This window comes from Balaenoptera physalus (genome assembly GCF_965194825.1).
Source record: "Balaenoptera physalus genome assembly, chromosome: 12".
Classification (NCBI taxonomy): Eukaryota; Metazoa; Chordata; class Mammalia; order Artiodactyla; family Balaenopteridae; genus Balaenoptera; species Balaenoptera physalus.
Window position 1 is genome coordinate 95308758 of NC_138897.1, and position 18511 is coordinate 95327268.

The 18511-nt window shown below is 46.3% G+C and overlaps 2 protein-coding genes across 11 annotated transcripts in view; both read right to left on the reverse strand.

The window, feature by feature from the left end:
- RIMBP2 (RIMS binding protein 2) overlaps positions 1–15010 on the reverse strand; it is a 338226-nt gene extending 323216 nt beyond the window's left edge. For 4 of the 10 annotated variants that reach the window (XM_082418177.1, XM_082418175.1, XM_082418167.1 and 1 more), the window contains exon 1: positions 14272–15010. The gene's annotated coding sequence lies outside the window, so the exon portion shown is untranslated. The remainder of the gene's footprint in view (positions 1–14271) is intronic. The other 6 variants (XM_082418170.1, XM_082418169.1, XM_082418172.1 and 3 more) reach the window with 3 other exon arrangements.
- A 252-nt stretch (positions 15011–15262) lies between these two features.
- STX2 (syntaxin 2) overlaps positions 15263–18511 on the reverse strand; it is a 39538-nt gene continuing 36289 nt past the window's right edge. The window contains exon 10 of the mRNA XM_082418332.1: positions 15263–18050. Coding sequence (XP_082274458.1) covers positions 17973–18050 — 78 coding nt within the window. The 3' untranslated portion in view covers positions 15263–17972. The remainder of the gene's footprint in view (positions 18051–18511) is intronic.

The following is an 18511-nucleotide window of genomic DNA, read 5'->3' on the forward strand; positions in this document are numbered from 1 at the left end:
GTGGGTGCGCAGAAGCGTGAGTCACTGTGCTTCAAACCAAGCAGCTGGGGTCACAGGAGGCCACCCACCGTGGGCACCAGGTTCCCGACTGGGCAGAGAGACCTCTCAGCCATCGCCCTCGAATCAAAAGCCTCAGAGCTGCTCTGGGTCTCCTGGGTCCCTTAGCAAGCACTTTATTTATCCAGGGATCTCCAAACAGTTTATATCAGACATGGCTTTCCTATAGAACAACACATGCATCTAAAAGAATCCCTACTAATAGGCATTTCTCTAAAGAAGACATAAAGATGGCCAACAGGCACATGAAAATGATGCTCAACTTCTCTAATTATCAGAGAAATGCAAGTCAAAACTACAGTGAGATATCACCTCACACCAGTCAGAATGACTATCATCAAGAAGTCTACAAATGACAAACGCTGCAGAGGGTGTGGAGAGAAGGGAACCCTCCTACACTGTTGGTGGGAATGTAAGGTGGTGCAGCCACTATGGAGAACAGTATGGAGGTTCCTCAAAAACCTAAAAAAAGAGCTACCATATGATCCAGCAATCCCACTCCTGGGCATATATACAGAGAAAACTCTAATTCAAAAAGATACATGCACCCCTATGTTCACTGCAGCACTATTTACAATAGCCAAGACGTGGAAGCAACCTAAGTGTCCATCGACAGATGAATGGATAAAGAATATATGGTATATACATACAATGGAATACTACTCAGCCATAAAAAAGAACAAAATAATGCCATTTGCAGCAAAATGGATGGACCTAGAGATTGTCATGCTGAGTGAAGTAAGTCAGAGAAAGACAAATATCATATGATATCACTTATATGTGGAACCTAAAATATGACACAAGTCAATTTATCTACGAAACAGAAACAGACTCACAGACAGAGAACAGATTTGTGGTTGCCAAGGGAGAGGTGGGGGGAGGGATGAATTGGGAGTTTGGGATTAGCAGATACAAGCTATTATATATAGAATGGATAAACAACACGGCCCTACTGTATAGCACAGGGAACTCTATTCAATATCCTGTGAGAAACCATCATGGAAAAGAATATTTAAAAGAGAATGTGTGTGTGTGTGTGCGTGTGTGTGTGTGTGTGTGTGTGTGTGTGTATATATATATATATATATATATATATATATATATATAAAACAGAACCACTTTGCTATACAGCAGAAATTAACAAAACACTGTGAATCAACGATACTTCAATAAAATAAAAATAAACAATTTTAAATAAGCAAATAAATAAAAGACATCCCTACTCTATTCGATAAAAGACACTTCAATAACCTAACTGGTCTTCCTCTATCCATCCTTGTCCTCCTTTAGATACGTCTCACACAAGAGTCAAGGTGACGCCTCTAAGACATAAATCAATCTCTGTACGCGTTCTTCCGTGGCTCCCATTTTTGTCATAGTGAAAGTCAAGTTCTTACAGTGGCCACAAGGTCCTGAGTGATCTGGTTCCACACCCACCCCCAACACACATGCACACACACACGCACACACTATCATCTCTCGTCTCACCTCCCGCCACCTCCTGCCGCCAGCCTTCAACACTCCAGGCATGCACCCACCTCAGGACCTTTGCACATGCTGCTTCCACAGCCTGGAAACTCTTGGCCCAGAAATCCAAACAGACCACACTCCGACCTGTTCCGTGTCATCACTCAGAGATCACCTTTTTGTCAGACCTTCTCTGGCCCTCCCACACCCCAGCACTCCTTTTCCTCTGAGATTTATTTCAAAACTTTTCTCACACCTGGCGTAGATTTTACCTAATCATTTTGTTTATTGCCTGTCCTCTTCCTCTAGACTATAAGTCCTGCAGGGGCAGGGATTTTGCCCGGACGATTCACCACTGTATCCCCAGCACATAGAATGTTGCCTGGCATGCAGGTGTTCTACAAGTATTTGTTGAGCAAAACAGCTTCATGTTTTGTGAAATAAAAGAGGAGGAGAGCACGCATATTTCTTTCTCGTGGGAGGGCAGAATATTGCTATGTGTTTCCCACGTCAAGAGAATACAGCCTAAGAGGCATAATGAAGGCAACCATACCAGGTGGAGGAAGAAGGACCTGATGAAGGGTCTGAGTTGGCAGTTCTTGTGTTAGAGGCTCAGATGCAAACAGACAGAAAACTCCTGAGCAGGGACCAGGAGCAGGTCGGGGGAGCAGAGGTTTCCTACCTTCCTTCTCTGCCTGGAACAGCAGGAGCCCTGCCCGCTTCGGAAGCTAGACTCTCCCCACCCCCTCCACCTGGAGCCCACTCGCCGCCCACTCTCCCTTCTTGCAGTTGACAATTGTCCAGACACCAACTGTAGCTCAGAATCACAGATGTCCCAGAATCTTCTCTCTAGAAAAGCAATTCCTAAAAATCCATCAAAGCCCGGGTAGGGTGGGAAGATGCCCAGATCTTTCCATGTGAAGTCTCCATCCTGCTGCCCATCTTGAGCTGCCAGCTCCTCGTCCTCCGGGTTGTCTCAGCATCAGCCACCAGCTCTGGGCACACTCCTTGCGGGGGGGTGGGTCCCAGTCCAGTGTGTACATCGTCCACATTCCTGTGACAACTCCTCTTAGCAGAGACATGGAAAATTCCGCCTCCCGCTGAATGGCTCTGATGCCACGGTCAGGGGAAAGCAAACAAACCCTATGTCTTACCGACAAATGAAACAAACCACAAAAATCTCCTCCTCCAGCTGGGCTGATGCCCAAAGCTCTGCACGGCCACCCAGAAGCAGCCACAAAGTATCCACAGTAATTTTTTTTCTGGTCATGAAGAATCCCCTTTAGGAATGCATCGCGGAGGGAAGACGTTTGTTTCCAGTCTGGGGGAAATTCTCTCCGTAAGCCTTTTGGTTACACACAAAAGTAAAGCCAACAGCCTAGTCCAGATTCAGAATGTTCAAAAAATCAAAGTCACATGATAATAATTAACACGTACACTATGTGTCAGGTGTAAATCTAAGCACTGTACATTTGCCATTCATTTAATCCTTCTATCAACTCCACTTAACAGATGAGAAAGCCAAGGCACAGAGGGGCTAAGCAACTTGCCCAAGATCACACAGCAAGTAAGTGGCAGAGTCTGGATTCAAACCCAGAAGGTCTGGCTCCGGAGTCTGAGATCTTCACACTCAATCACCTTTCTAGTTCCATAGGGTAAAAAGGTCCTCTTCCTTGTGGGGAGAATGACCTCACTGGGGGTTATTACACGTCTGGGATTGGGGCACCTGGATTATCGGGGCCGTGGTCAAGGGCACTTCCCTTGGGAACTAGTAAACTGGTCCCTCCCAAATGCCGGCACACTGGGGAGCAAAGAGTGATAACCACATGAACCCAGTCACCCCATTAACACCTTCCCCCACTAGACGGCCATGGCCAGTTCCAGCATTTGCAAAATCCAGTACCTACAAGGGCTGGCAGGACATGTACCCGAGTGAAGTGGGAGAGGCGACAGGCAATAGAGAGGGGTGGAGAGTGTGGCAAACTGGAAAGTACCAACCTCCTCCGGGGCAACCATTTCTCAGCTCCCACGGTGGCTCCAGCATGGCCACATCTTCAAGTGTGTAAAGAGGAGCAGAAATCTGGCTCTTGATGTGAAAAGCTACCATTTCAAATGTTGGGGGCAAATTATTTTGAAAATGTACACACTGACTGACAAAACAGAATACATCAAGGAGGATGCGCTGTGGAGAGCCCTAGTCATCCTTTGGGTATGACATCCATTTTCATTGACTGGTACCTGAGCACAGTCTGTTCTGATTGGTCAGTAACGGGCTGGCACTCATTCTGATTGGTCAGCACTAAGCTGGAGCATTCTAATTGGCCAGTGCCTGTACTTAAGGCAGTCCCATTAAGTAAGTATATCTGAGCATTTTTTCCCTAAGGAGAAGGGCCATAGCTTTCAATAGGTTCTCAGACTTGTCTGTGGCCCCTGAGGAGATTAGAACCATCTATTTAAACATTCTGTTTCCTTTATATATTTTCATTTCTATTGTTTCTGAGCACTGATTATGCTTAATGCTGGCAGATCTTTTACCTGTTCCCATGCCATCTCACTCTTGTCAGAACATGATTTTGTATCAGGAGCTGGGAGCCAGTCCCCAAGGCTCAATTTTCCTTGATCAAAGCCGATCCTGGCCACTTCATTTCTCCTGTCCCATAACTGGCTTAGGAATGGGCATGCCTTCCAATTCAGCTATTGAGATGTTGGGGCAAGTGGGCTGGGGGCAGAACTGGGGAGAGTGGAACATTTATTTTTAAACAACACAGGAAAAATAACACTGTATTCTTTTCTGTTCTGTAGATTTTTTGTGTCCATCTATGCGTGGATCTCTGGCAGCCATTTTGCAACCATGAGGAGAACTAGCTTGAGAGATGGAAAGGTCCTTGATGGTACAGACTCAGAAAATTAACTAGATCAGGAACCATCCTGAATCCAAATTTCTTAATATGTGGAATACTAAATTTTCCTTGTTGTTTAAAGCCATTTCAACTGGGTTTTCTAGTACTGCAGCCAAGAGCATCGCCTAAACGATATACTAGTTCTAGCTATATGAATAATATATCTTCTTACACTAGTAGCTATTTAGAGCATTTCAAGGGACCTTCCTGAGATTACCTGCTGTGTTATTAATCCCAATAACTAACTGAGCTGGGGGGGGGGACTTGGACACTTTTTTTTTTTGGACATCACCTTTTCTAATTCCCACCTTTTCAGATGACAAGCTGGACCATGAGGTTGGAACGTACCCATGATCACCAGCCAGGCAGTGGCAAAGGCATTCTGACTTGGTCTGGGCACTTCCTCCTGGACCAGCCAATCTCAGATTTGGAAAGTGTCAGGCTCCCAACAAGGTGTGTGCGACAAAAGGAAAGGTAAGTGAAAACAATGAGTTAAAATCTAACTTGCTGTGCCCGGCTTTTTCCCAACACATTTAGGCCCACGTCCCACGTGAAGGAAACTGGAAATGGGAGGTGATAGATTAGAGACTCAGGGAAGCAAAAAAGACCAAGGAATCTATAAGCAGACCCATAATCAAAGAAAAGGTTTGCCATTCCTTAAAAGCTTGGAAAGCGTGTGTACACTCACATCTTTTTAATTATTCACAGTCTGAGTGTATCATTTTTAATTATTCCTTTTTAGCGGTATTTTCTTTTGACTAACCCACCACCAGCCGTCATCCTGTTGTATAGATGGGGTTCCTTCATTCCTGAAACGCGCTGCCGTCAAATGTGGAGAAATGATACCCAATCTGAGAAGGCAGCGTGTTCAAGAAAGCAGAGAAAGAGACTTCCCTTGTGGCGCAGTGGTTAAGAATCCGCCTGCCAATGCAGGGCACACGGGTTCGAGCCCTGGTCTGGGAAGATCCCACATGCTGCGGAGCAACTAAGCCCCTGCGCCACAACTACTGAGCCCGCACGCCTAGAGACTGCGAGCCACAACTACTGAGCCTGTGGGCCTAGAGCCCGTGCTCTGCAACAAGAGAAGCCATCGCAATGAGAAGCCCGCGCACCACATGAAGAGTAGCCCCCGCTCGCCGCAACTACAGAAAGCCCACACGCAGCAACAAAGACCCAACGCAGCCAAAAATAAAATAAATAAATTTATATTAAAAAAAAAGAAAGCAGAGAAAGCCTCTCCTTGGAGGTGAGGCTGGTTCTTGCACATAGTGTAAAAATCACATGGCTCTATGTGACCTGTCCGTGGTGCTGTCCCTCGTTTATCTATCTATTTATTTATTTATTTTGGCCTCGCTGTGCGGCACGTGGGATCTCAGTTCCCCGACAAGGGATCAAACCCACGTCCCCTGCAGCGGAAGCACAGAGTCTTAACCACTGGACCGCCAGGGAGGTCCCTGTCACTTGTTTACACGACCTGCCATGCTCTGCAGTGCGGACCCCGGGGAGGGAGTCACCGTTGCAGGAGCCTGTCTAGGGAGGACAGGAGAATGGGAGGTGGGCTAGATCTTTGGGAGGAAAAGGCGAGGATTCACACCTGATCGCCTCAATTGATTCCGGGAAACAAGAGGTGAAGTCAGTCTGGGCAAAGAAGCCTGGGGAGAGCGGTGCCTGATGTAGGAACCTGTTCTTCCAAACATCACCCCCCCCACCACCGTGGGCGTTGATGCCTGCACGAGGGCTCTACTCTCCTGTCCAGCCGAGGCGCTGCCCCTGCCCCTCTCTGCTTCTGCCCCGGGTCCCACACCCTGAAGGTCAAGGTCTTGGTTGCTACAATTAACCCCTCTCTCTCTCTTGCACATCACTTCTTCTCTCTACATTCATTTCCCATTCAAAACAGAACAGAACAAAACTCCATGGATCTACATTCCCCCCCAGCTCTCCCCCAACTTCCCTGCTCTCTTCGTAACGAAGCTCCGCTTCCCTGCTTCCCATTCCTGCTGAAGCCCTTCACCAGCCATGCCCATGCGCCCAAGCCCAGGGGTCCCCGCCCCCCATGCCTTCCCAGCAGCATAACCCCCTCCTCTCGAGGCACGTTCCTCCCAGGCTTCCGGGTCGTCATGCTCGTCATCCTCTCACCGTCACCCCATCTCAGTCTCCAGGGCTGAATTCTCCTCCATGTCCAGACCTCTCACTTGGAAACACCCTAGTTTTCTTCCTTGGACCACTTCTCCGCACCCTCTCCCTAAATGATCTCATGCCTACAGTTTAAGTACCATCAATACTCGGATGCCTTCCGAGTTTTAGATCACCAGCCCCTCATCTCTTGAGCTCTGGTCTCCCATATTCAACTGCCAACTTAACTCCTTGACTTCCGTGTCTAATAGGCGCCCCAAACAAGCATCACCCTTGATTATCCGCTTCCAAACACACTCGCCTCTGAGTTCTCCTCCTCATAGCAAATGGCCTCCCATCCACCTGTTGGCCTGGATTGAACACCTGGCTGCCATACTTGCCTCCTCTCTCTTCTAGCCAGGGCCCCTCCAAGAAACAGATTTACGACAGATGGTTTAAATGAAGAGCCTTTACTGAAAGGGCCACTTTCAGAGAAAGGTCGGGGGAGATACACGTACAACGGATGCTAAGGGGCCCAAAGACCTGTAAGAGGATAAAAAGAATTCCCAGAGGCCAGGAAAGCTGCATTCCTTCATGGTGAGAAGCGTAATCAGGGAACTGTAACTGAGCAGGAACCCTCCCACGTGTCCCCCACCTCTTGTTTGTAGACAAGCTTTAGCCTCCCAGGCCTTCCCCCAGTTCCGAAGAGCAAATCTAATCAGAGAATGAGGAAGTGCAGAAACAAACAAAAGCAATCAAGCAAGACAAAACAAAAACCGTTTAGCCATAAAGCAAAATCAAGGGCCTTCAGTTCCTCCTCAAGGGCTATAGATAACATCCTGAGCCGCATCCTTGAGTTATTTTACAAATACTGAAACCGCTACCAGGATAACAGCATGCTGCCCACAAGCATGTAGACCTCAGAAAGGTTGGAACCAGAAGGCTGAGGATGTTGACTCCCGATTACCTCCCCACCAACCAGTCAGAGGTATGTGCACGAGCTGATCACGTACCCTGTGACCCTCTCCCTCACGCTGTCTTTAAAAACCCTTCCCTAACAGGCAAAGCCAAACTCAGAGGGTTTGGGTCCTTTGAACATGAGCTGCCCATTCTCCTTGCTTGGCGCCTGCAATAAACACCACATTTTCCTTCACCACAACCTGGTGTCAGTAGACTGGCTTTACTGCACGTGGCGAGTGGACCCAAGTGTGGTTCTGTAACAAAACAACAAAGCTGCTGCTAAGGTTTGAATGTTTGTGTCCCCTCAAAATGTACATGTCGACGTCCTAGTGCCCCAAGTGATGGTAGAGGGGTTTGGGAGGTGCTTAGGTCATGAGGGTGGAGCCCGCAGGGATGGGATTAGTGCCCTTACACAAGACCCCAGAGAGCTTCCAAAGGACACAGCGAGAAGTCTGTGACCTGGAAGAGGGCCTCACTCAACCTTGCAGGCACCCTGATGGTAGACTTCTAGCCCCCAAAACTGAGAAATAAATTTCCCTTTGTAAGCTACCCTGTCTGTGATATTTTGTTATTGCAGCTTGAGTGGGCTAAGACAGCCAACAGAGATGTGGTTCTGAAGAAAGGTGGGAGCAGTGAAGAAATACCCTAACCTTTCCCTCCTACTGGTGCTTCCCACTGGACAAACGAGTCAGAAATCAGAGAGCCAGAGGCCGGATGATGTGGTCCCAGGGGTCAGCCTCTGGGGGGTAGAGCAGGAGGAGGGCAGAGGAGGGACAGGGGTGGCACAGATAGAGAACAGCAGGCCCAGGTACCGACCTCGGAGGGCCTAGAAGAAAACAAAAGCCGAGGCCGACTTGAGAGCAGCCTGAACCATGAACGCACTGCCTGCTCTCCTACAGATCCATCGGCAGAGGATGAAGCCCTCCTGGATTAAGGTGCTCAATTACTGGATGACCACTAACCTATGCAGACAAAGGGACAACCCTCAGGAAAGTAGGCTTAAAATAAGGACAAGAATTACGGAAAAAAACTGATAGCCACACACCATAGAGTGAGACCTCACAGATTCAGCCTAGGCAAGTTACTAAGCAAAGAAACAAAGAAATAAACAAACTGAGATGCAGCAGCAACAGGCTTTACGTGGGAGACCAGGATGCAGTTAACAGGTACATAATGCAGAGACAGTATATTATCTAAAAGGTCCAGTTTGAGACAAAAAATGATGAGATATGCAAAGAAACATTAAAATGGGATTCATACTCAGGAAAAAAGCAGTCAATAGACAACGTCTCTCAGTGCCCCCAGATTTTCAATGTAGCAAAGATTTCGTAGCAACTATTATAAATCTGATCAAAGAACTAAAGGAAACTATGCTTAAAGAATTAAAAGTATGACAGTAATGAGTCAACAAATAGAGAGTCTCAAATGGACAGAAATTACATTTCTAAAAAAGATCCATTTGAAAAAATTCGAGTTGAAAAGTATGATAACTGAGATGAAGAAAAATATACTACAAGGGTTCCATAGTAGATTCAAGGTGGTAGAAGAAAGAATCAGTGAACCTGAAGTTACAGCAGTAGAAATTACCCAATATGAAGAACAGAAAGAAAAAATATAGTTAAGTCCCCAACATACGAACCTTCAAGCTGCGAACTTTCAAAGATGCATATGTGTGTGCCATCAATGTCCAGCGTGAGTGAAATTGCAGCTTGCCCTCCATCTCCTATTGCTGACCATCCTTCAGCTCTACCATCTCCCACCTCCTCTCCCTCCTCCAGTCAGTAACTCTTCTTGCCTGTTCACTCGATGCCAGCCCCTGTGTGCCAGCTCTTGTACTGTACTGCTGTACTTTTCAAGGGACTGTACTATAAGATCAAAAATGTTTTTATTTTTTGTGTTTGTTTGTTTTTTATGTATTATTTGTTTGAAAAGTATTATAAACCTATTACAGTACAGTACTATATAGCCGATTGTGTTAGTTGGCTACCTTGGCTGACTTTGTTGGACTTAACGAATAAATTGGACTTACGAACGCACTCTCGGAACGGAGCTCATTCATATGTAGGGGACTTACTGTATTGAAGACAAATGAAGTGACCCTCACAGACGTGGAGGAGAGCGTCAAGAACACCAATATACATGTCGGGGAGTGCCAGGAGAAAAGAAGAGAAGGAGCTGGAGAAAATACTTGAAAAAATAATGGGCAAAAACTCCCCAAAATATTCAGAGATCCATACCTAGACACATCATAATCAAACTCTTGAAAGACAACAAGAAAATCCTGAAAGCAGCAAGAGAAAAATGACATCTGATACAGGGGAGCATCAATGCCATTAAAACCCAAACAATAGGGCTTCCCTGGTGGCGCAGTGGTTGAGAATCCGCCTGCCAACGCAGGGGACACGGGTTCGAGCTCTGGTCTGGGAAGATCCCACATGCCGCGGAGCGACTAGGCCCGTGAGCCACAATTACTGAGCCTGCGCGTCTGGAGCCTGTGCTCCGCAACAAGAGAGGCCGCGATAGTGAGAGGCCCACGCACCGCGATGAAGAGGGGCCCCCGCTCGCCGCAACTAGAGAAAGCCCTCGCACAGAAACGAAGACCCAACACAGCCATAAATAATTAATTAATTAATTAATTAATTTAAAAAAAAAACCAAACGATAACAGCCCAATGAAACAATGGGGGACAGAAAGCAACGGGATGACATATTCAAAGGGCTGAAAGAAGGAAAGAACTGTGAACCAAGAGGTCAACGTCCAGAGAACGTACCCTTCAAAAGTGAAGATGAAATTGAGGCATTCCCAGATAAAGGAAGACTCAGAGAATTTGTTACTAGCAAACTGTCTTACAGAAATACTAAAGTAAGTCCTTTTAGCTGAAAGAGAATGATTCCAGACAGTGATTTGAATCTGCAGGGAGAAATGAAAAGCACCAGAAATGTAAATATGTGTGTTAACATAAAAGGCACTGCAAAGACAGCTTTCTCTTAACTTCTTTAAGTCACAAGATTGTGTAAAACAATCATTTTACCCAGAATACGCAAAGAACTCTTACAACTCAAAAATAAGACAGCCCAATTTTTAAATTGTGCAAAAGATGTAATGGATATTTCACTAAAAAAGATATAAGAGTGGTTAACGAACACATGAAAGGATGTGTAGCATCATTAAACAGTAGAGAAATACAAACGAAAACCACAGTGAGACAGCACTCCACACCCACAAGCACTGCTATAATGAAAAAGATAGTCGAGACCGAATGTCAGGACGTGGAGAATCTGGAATCCTTACACATCGCTGGGGCGCATGTTAAATGGTACAGCGCTGGGAAAACAGTTTGGCAGTTTCACATAAACTTCCATATGACCCAGCAATACTACACCTAGGAACCTACCCGAGAGAAATGAAAACAGATGTCCAGGGCTTCCCTGGTGGCGCAGTGGTTGAGAATCTGCCTGCTAATGCAGGGGACACAGGTTCGAGCCCTGGTCTGGGAAGATCCCACATGCCGTGGAGCAACTGGGCCCGTGAGCCACAATTGCTGAGCCTGCACGTCTGGAGCCTGTGCTCCGCAACAGGAGAGGCCGCGATAGTGAGAGGCCCACGCACCGCGATGAAGAGTGGCCCCCGCTTGCCGCAACTGGAGAAAAGCCCTAGCACAGAAACGAAGACCCAAACACAGCCAAAAATTAATTAATTAATTAAAAAAAAAAAGATGTCCATAGATATATGCACACAAAGGTTCACCACAGCATTACTCGTAATAGCTAAAATGCTAAAACTGGAAATAATTCAAATGTCTGTGAACTGGTGAATGGATAAACCAAGTGTGGTCCACCATAAAAAGCAATAAAAAGGAAGAAACTACTGATTCAAGCTACAAAATGCATGGCCCTCCATTACATTATGCTAAGTGAAAGGACGCAGATATAAAAGACTACATACTATATGATCCCAAGTATTCAATACATGAAATGTCCAGAAAAGACAAATTTATAAAGAGAAAGAATGACCAGAAGCCCCTCGTGCTGGGAGTGGGGGGCAAGGATTGGCAACAAATGGACATTTTTGATGGAAATGTTCCGAAGCTGGAAAATTGTGATGGTCACACAAGTCGATAGATTTACTAAAAATCATAGAATTATGCAGTTATGATGGATGAATTCATGGTAAATTATACCTCAAAAAGCACTTGAGGGACTTCCCTGGTGGCGCCGTGGGTAAGACCCTGCGCTCCCAGTGCAGGGGGCACAGGTTCGATCCCTGGTCGGGGAACTAGATCCCACATGCATGCCGCAGCTAAGGAGCCCGCCTGCCACAACTAAGACCTGGTGCAACCAAATAAATAAATAAATAAATGGCACTTTAAAAAAGATAAAGGTGTGGCAGGCAATACACTCCTATCACCCCAGGCCTTCGGCCTCTGCCCTTTAAGCAAATCGAGAACCACCCCCTCCCCTGCCTCACTGTACCCAGGCCTCCAGCACAAGCCAGGGGCTCAGATTTCCACGTCTGGGGAAGCACAGAAAGACACGGGGTGCCAGGAGCTACGTGGACCAAGTCTTGGTCCTGCAAGACCCAGCCCTATGACCCAAGGCCACCCCAGCTTGCAGACGGGAACTTCTGGGGGGCTTTGAGACCAGGCGGAGCAGATCCCCTCTGAGCACATGGGAAGCAGGTGGAGAGCTGCGTCCACATGCGGCCATCGTCCTCAGCCTCCCGCCTGTCTCCCTGGCCACACGCCATCACTCGTATCTTTGCTGCGGGGTGTCACGGTGCCCCATCTGGTCTTCACGGAGCCCCCTCTACCCGTTACCTGTGCTCCGCACTTCAGGCAGCCTTTGCTGTCTGTCCGCGCCCCCCGGGTACAATGGACACTGAGCCCCTCGGCCGGATCTCCGTCCACAGTCTCACCCGCTGCCTGGCCACCTGGCCTCCCGCCCGGCAGGCGGGGCTGTGTCTGCAGCTGCTCCTCCAGGCTGTTCGCTATCACAGGCCTCCTTGCCGCTCCATCGACATTGAACCCAGGCATCTTAGATCGTCCCAGATCTGCCCTTGGACGACAGAGCCTGGACCTGCCCAGGAAACTCCATGACGAGCTGGAAGCACGACTGGCACAGGGGCACAGCAGGAGCGCTGCCGCCGTGCCAGCCGCCGTCTCCATAGGGGTTTCTGCCCAGGAGCGTTTGCCACAGTGTCCTCCCAGAAGCACCAACTTAGGTGAGGTAACCGTAAACCTCATCTGCAGTCCGGGAAGGCTCTCCAGGACTCCCACCCTCCGTTCTGCAGAGGAGGGGACCGAGGTATGGGGAAAGAATATTGCCTGCACCCTATGTTCACAGCAGCACCATTCGCAACAGGCAAGGCATGGAAGCAACCTCAATGTCCATCAACAGAGGAATGGATAAAGAAGATGTGGTGTGTGTATACACACACACACACACACACACACACACACACACACACACAATGGAATACTACTCAGCCGTAAAAAAGAACAAAGTAATGCCATTTGCAGCAACATGGATGCAACTAGAGACAATCATATTAAGTGAAGTGAGTCAGACAAATACCATATTTGTCACAATACTTATACGTGGAATCTGAAATATGACACAAATGAACATATCTATAAAACAGAAACAAATTCACACACAGAGAACAGACTTGTGATTTCCAAGGGGGAGGGGGCTGAGGGAGGGAAGGAGTGGGAGTTTGGGATGAGCAGATACAAACTATTATATATAGAATGGATGAACAACAGGGTTCTACTGTAGAGCACAGGGAACTATATTCAACAGCCTGTTATAAACCAAAATGGAAAAGGATACTTGAAAAAGTGTATATTTATGTATAACTGAATCACTTTGCTGTACAGCAGAAATTAACACCACATTGTAAATCAACTAGACTTCAATTAAGGGGCTTCCCTGGTGGCGCAGTGGTTGGGAGTCTGCCTGCCAATGCAGGGGACACGGGTTCGAGCCCTGGTCTGGGAGGATCCCACATGCCGCGGAGCAACTGGGCCCGTGAGCCACAACTACTGAGCCTGCGCGTCTGGAGCCTGTGCTCCGCAACGGGAGGGGCCGCGACAGTGAGAGGCCCGCGCACCGCGATGAAGAGTGGCCCCCGCTTGCCGCAACTAGAGAAAGCCCTCGCACAGAAACGAAGACCCCACGCAGCCAAAAAAAATAATTAATTAATTAATTCAAAAAAAAAGTCAGTTCAAAATTAAAAAAAAAAAAATATATATATATACATCGCCTGCCATTTCAGTAAACAGTGAATGTTGCCCACTATCAAGCCATCCACCACTGCGGCCGCCCTGACTGGGCACCGAGGGGCTTCAGGATGGAGAAAAGCAGGACACTGGCCCTAGACAGCTAAGGTGCACATCAAAGGAATCACTTCAATGAGCCCACACTCCTGCATTTCCCATACACAGAAAAGCACTAAAATCATTACCTTGAGATGTCTGGTTTTGTGATTAGCAGCAATCTCCTGATGTTCGACTCCTTGTTTTGTTTTGTTTTTTCCAACAAAAACTCCTACACATCCCGGCTACTCCCCGACCTCTTTGGAGCGGCCCGTCAGAGCGATCGGAGAGGCCGTACCCCGGGCTTACAGCCTCAATAAAGACACCAAATAAAACACCCCTCTCCACTTTTAGGTTGTGCATTTTTCTGCAGTCGACAGAGGTCACAGGCCCGCAGGCTGAACCTGCCGACCCCCTGCCCTCGCTCGCCTGGATCACGCTGCCTTTTCTGGAACTTACCTCTTTCTCACAGGCCGGCCCTTAACCATTTTCCTGGTTTAGGAACCTGCTCGTTCAAGGGAGGCAAGTCAGGAAATGACGACCGGGTGTTGCCCGAGAGGCAGAAGAAACGACGGCCGTCCACACGGCGTCCTCGTCGGAGGCGCAGGTGCGTCTCCAGCCCGCCGGCAGCTAGGACGCGGGACGCCTCCGCAGAGCTCGTGCCGCGCTGAAGCCCCGGGCGCGCGGCGTCCGTCCACACCGCAGCCTGCGTCCAGTCTTAACCCAGGCGGGAGCGGCGCTGGAGGAAGCAACGGCGGTGCGGTGTGCGCCGCGCTCTGCGAAACCACGCGGAGACGCCCCCAGGCCTTGCGCGGCTGCCCTCCAGAGGCCGGGCTTCGCCCTCGTCTCCGACTGGAGTCCGTTCTTCTCCCCGAGGCTCACCGCCCTGGCCCCGGGAAGCGTGCTGCGTGTTAACTGGAAGAGTAGTCCTGGGGGTGGCGGGGGCCTCCGCTGTCACAGGGGTCCTCGCCAAGCACACGAGTCACAGCCATGAGAAGATGCAGACTGACCCCCGGCCTGCCCCCGACCCTGACCCCTGAACCCCCGGGGGCCCGGCCCCCTGACCTGGGGCTGCCACCCTTTAAACTTGTGGAAGGATGTGGGCTTCGCTTTAGGGGAGAAATTAACACTTCGTTGGAAGAGGTCCCGGAAAGGACGCGACCGCTGGTTGACCCGGAAGCCGGCCCCGCCCCGTCCCCGGATGTCCGCTCCACCCTCCGGGGCCACCGTCGACAGAGCAGGCGTGGAGACCCTGGCGCGGCGTGGGTGCCTGAACCCTGGGAAGGCGTGTGTCTCTGAGATGCGCCGCCGGCAGGCGGACACCTTGCCCCGCAGTGCCCCAGACGAGCCTCCAAGGGAAGCTGAGCGGCCGCCTCCCCACCCGGAGGGGCTGCCTCCCCCCCGCCCTCTGGGTACCTTTCCACCCGGCAGTGCCCAGGGGTGCGAACCCGAAAAATCCATTCAGGCGATAAGCTTCGTGTTCCTGAAGAAGCATAGACAAAGGCACTAAATTACTGAACGTGCACATCAAGACTGCAGCTTGAAAGGAAAGTCCCCGCGGAAGAAATAGAGGAAAAGGCAGTTAGAGGTCACGGGTCGGGGTCCCCCTCCATGGGCTGACGTGCTCCAGGACTAGCTTATTTTTCTTTTTTTATATTCTGGATTTTGAACATCACTTTCCAACACGGTTAGAATTCAGTAAGGGTTATGGATCAAGGAAATTCCACCTAATAAGAAAAACTGAAAGAGGAATTTAAGGAAAGTATAAATAACTCAGAATATGGGGGGGAGGGGTTCGCCCTGTTAATCAATGTTAATAATGAGAACGTGTCAAATTGGCATAAGCCAATTTGTCAAAGCCAAAACCCCTGAATTGGCAGTTGTTGTCAACAGCAAGAATTCAGGTGGGTTCCTTAATATGTCCTGCTGATATCTGAGACACGAACACAGAAGCTTGTAATAATAACAACAGTAATAAATAAAACAATCAAAAACACCTAAAATTATTAACTCACATTATTATCATTACACATAACAATGGCCAGAGGTGATTTTCATAGTAGAACAATTTATTAATGGATATGCAATAAAATATCTCCCCAAAAATCTTTTCAGAAATGAACACAAGGCAGAAAGTAAATATTTCTTTTTTGGTTCTCTGAGATTTTTTTTTTAATGTAAACATGAAATATTTGAAGAAATGATAAAAAGTAACAAATGAACCTGTATATGTATTTTTAAAAATCTGATTTCAAATAGGTACATGAGGCTTAGACATACAAAATGTGTTACCTGATGGATGACTTAAACACCTAAGTACAAATCAAAAAGCACTTCCATATCTTCAACTATAAAACACAGATTCAGTAAGTACTTCAAATCCGGAAAGAATGTCTTGAAAAAATACAGTAAGAATTATTATGAGAGGTGGGGACGAAAAAGACTTAACTTGAAGGGAAAAGTGGGACACGGGGGGAGCACAGAGTTCCTCCGCACAGGGACATAATCATACAGACAAATGTTTGGATGTACAAAAGTTACATTAATACAAGCACGAGCTCTAGATATTTAAATATCCTTCAGGACAGGTCACACCTTCAACTTAAGCACAAATCAGGGAGCATGTCCCACTGACAGGCTTTTTAAAGATTTAAGAAATATATATGCTAGAGCCAGGATACTCCTATAGGAATTCTGACTACACAGTGATGACCAGCAAGTAAATAAAATGCATAAATACAGACTTAAGCCTAAGCTAAGCAGTTAGATGTATAAAGTATGAATAAGTGAAATTCATAATTGTACTGAATAAGGAACACAGTTTCTAAACGGTCTGATATAATTCACACTTACAGTTTGCAATCAAGCGTATCTATATTAGTTTTCAAGCCAATGTTAAAATACAGTCATGCGCTTACACAATCACATTCGGAAGTAACAAGAGTTAACTATATTTTGAGTATCCTTCACATATTCATTTAAAATTTTGACGAGATGCTATCTTATAGATGTCCATTCACTAGTAAGATTTCATACATTTTACAGTCTAAAAATAAAGCATATTATACTAAAAATAATGAGTAATAAAAATGTTAATTATCATAGATTCCTGTAAACTTTGGGAATTAACTTTTAAAGTTCAGCAGAAGAGTAGGTACTGAACAAGAACATTTAGGTGATCTGTACAACGGTTGAAATTTAAAAGAATTACTTAACGTCTGGGAATAATCCCCTTGAGTTTAAAATTTGGTTTTATCACCATCTTAAATTGAGACTTTATTAGTGTAAACAGGGAATCACAAACCTTATGAATAAAAGAAGAGACCATTGTCTTTACAGTGCAGTAACTAATTTATTATCTTGGGTAATGAAACAGCTAGAAATGGAGCTGAGTACAATAATCGAGCTTTTCCCGCAGGGTGTTGGGTGCATTTAAACCTTATAAATCAATTTTAACAGAAGGCACTAGAAGGGCTTTTTGGGGAACCTTGCAATCAATGTCTTCTAGGCCGATGGCAGACTCTGTAAACAACTGTGCAAAAATGGCTCTAATATCATGAACCTTCCTATTTCTTTTAAAAGGCAATAGTTAATATATAAAATTGGAGTAAATTAAGATGTTAATATATTAAACAATTTATAAACATTTAAAATTATAGATATCTTACAAAACAGCTCTGTGATAATAAAAATAATTTTTGCAAACATAAACAAACACAAATTAAACACAGTACAAAAACATCTCAATCAGCATGTTAGCTGGGAGAGGGAAGAAAGTCTTAGACCTCACATCTAATAGCTTCATAACATAAGACATTCCTAATTAAACCTCACATACATTGTTAACACTGAAATATAAAAAAAATTGAAAATTTCAATAATTCCTTATTCTAAGGCCACTGAAAGCAGTTTCACGTTGGTAATTTTTTGTGGTGTGTTATGCAGAGTCCAAGGATGTTTGGGTTAACTCATCACATCCATTCTGCTTTTCTCACCAAACAATACATTCTGTTGCGTTTTCTCCTTGAATTCACTAATAAAAAGTCAGCACTCAATGCCACGTGTCACAATGTCTAGGATTCATTCATGAAATGGGAGGAGGCTCATTTGCTGCAGGTGTGGTCTGACTCCAAGGATCAACGGCTCTTGGGACACGGTTGCTATGACAATGTTGTTGCTAGGATAATTCCAAGGATCACAAGCAAAATAACTACGCAAATAATAATGAACATCATTTTCTGCAAGATAAAGAAAAACATTTATTAATTTGCAAGATATCAAAGGAAAGGAATCACTAACGTCATTTCCTAACAAAATTCTCCTGGAATTTGAGATGGTTTAAAATACAAGCCCATCATCAAGAAAGAACCCCTACAGGTCATAGAAAAGGGAGGGGTGGGGAAGGAAAGTTCCAGAGGCAAAGCACTAAGTTATAGACACATTGTATATTAAATGAATTTAATAACTTAAAATACGTATTATTAAGACAACAACTATTTACTCTTGGAGGTAAAAGGCAATGTCTACTTAACACCCTGTGGGGTCTTCATGAACACGTTCTATTGATCACAAGAAAATCCCAAACAGTTATTTCTTGGATGCGTTGTACATCTTTTTAAAACTTTAAATGGATTTATTTCTCACTTGCTGAAAAAAATCTTATTTATACATTTTTTTACATTGAGGTATGATGCAAGAA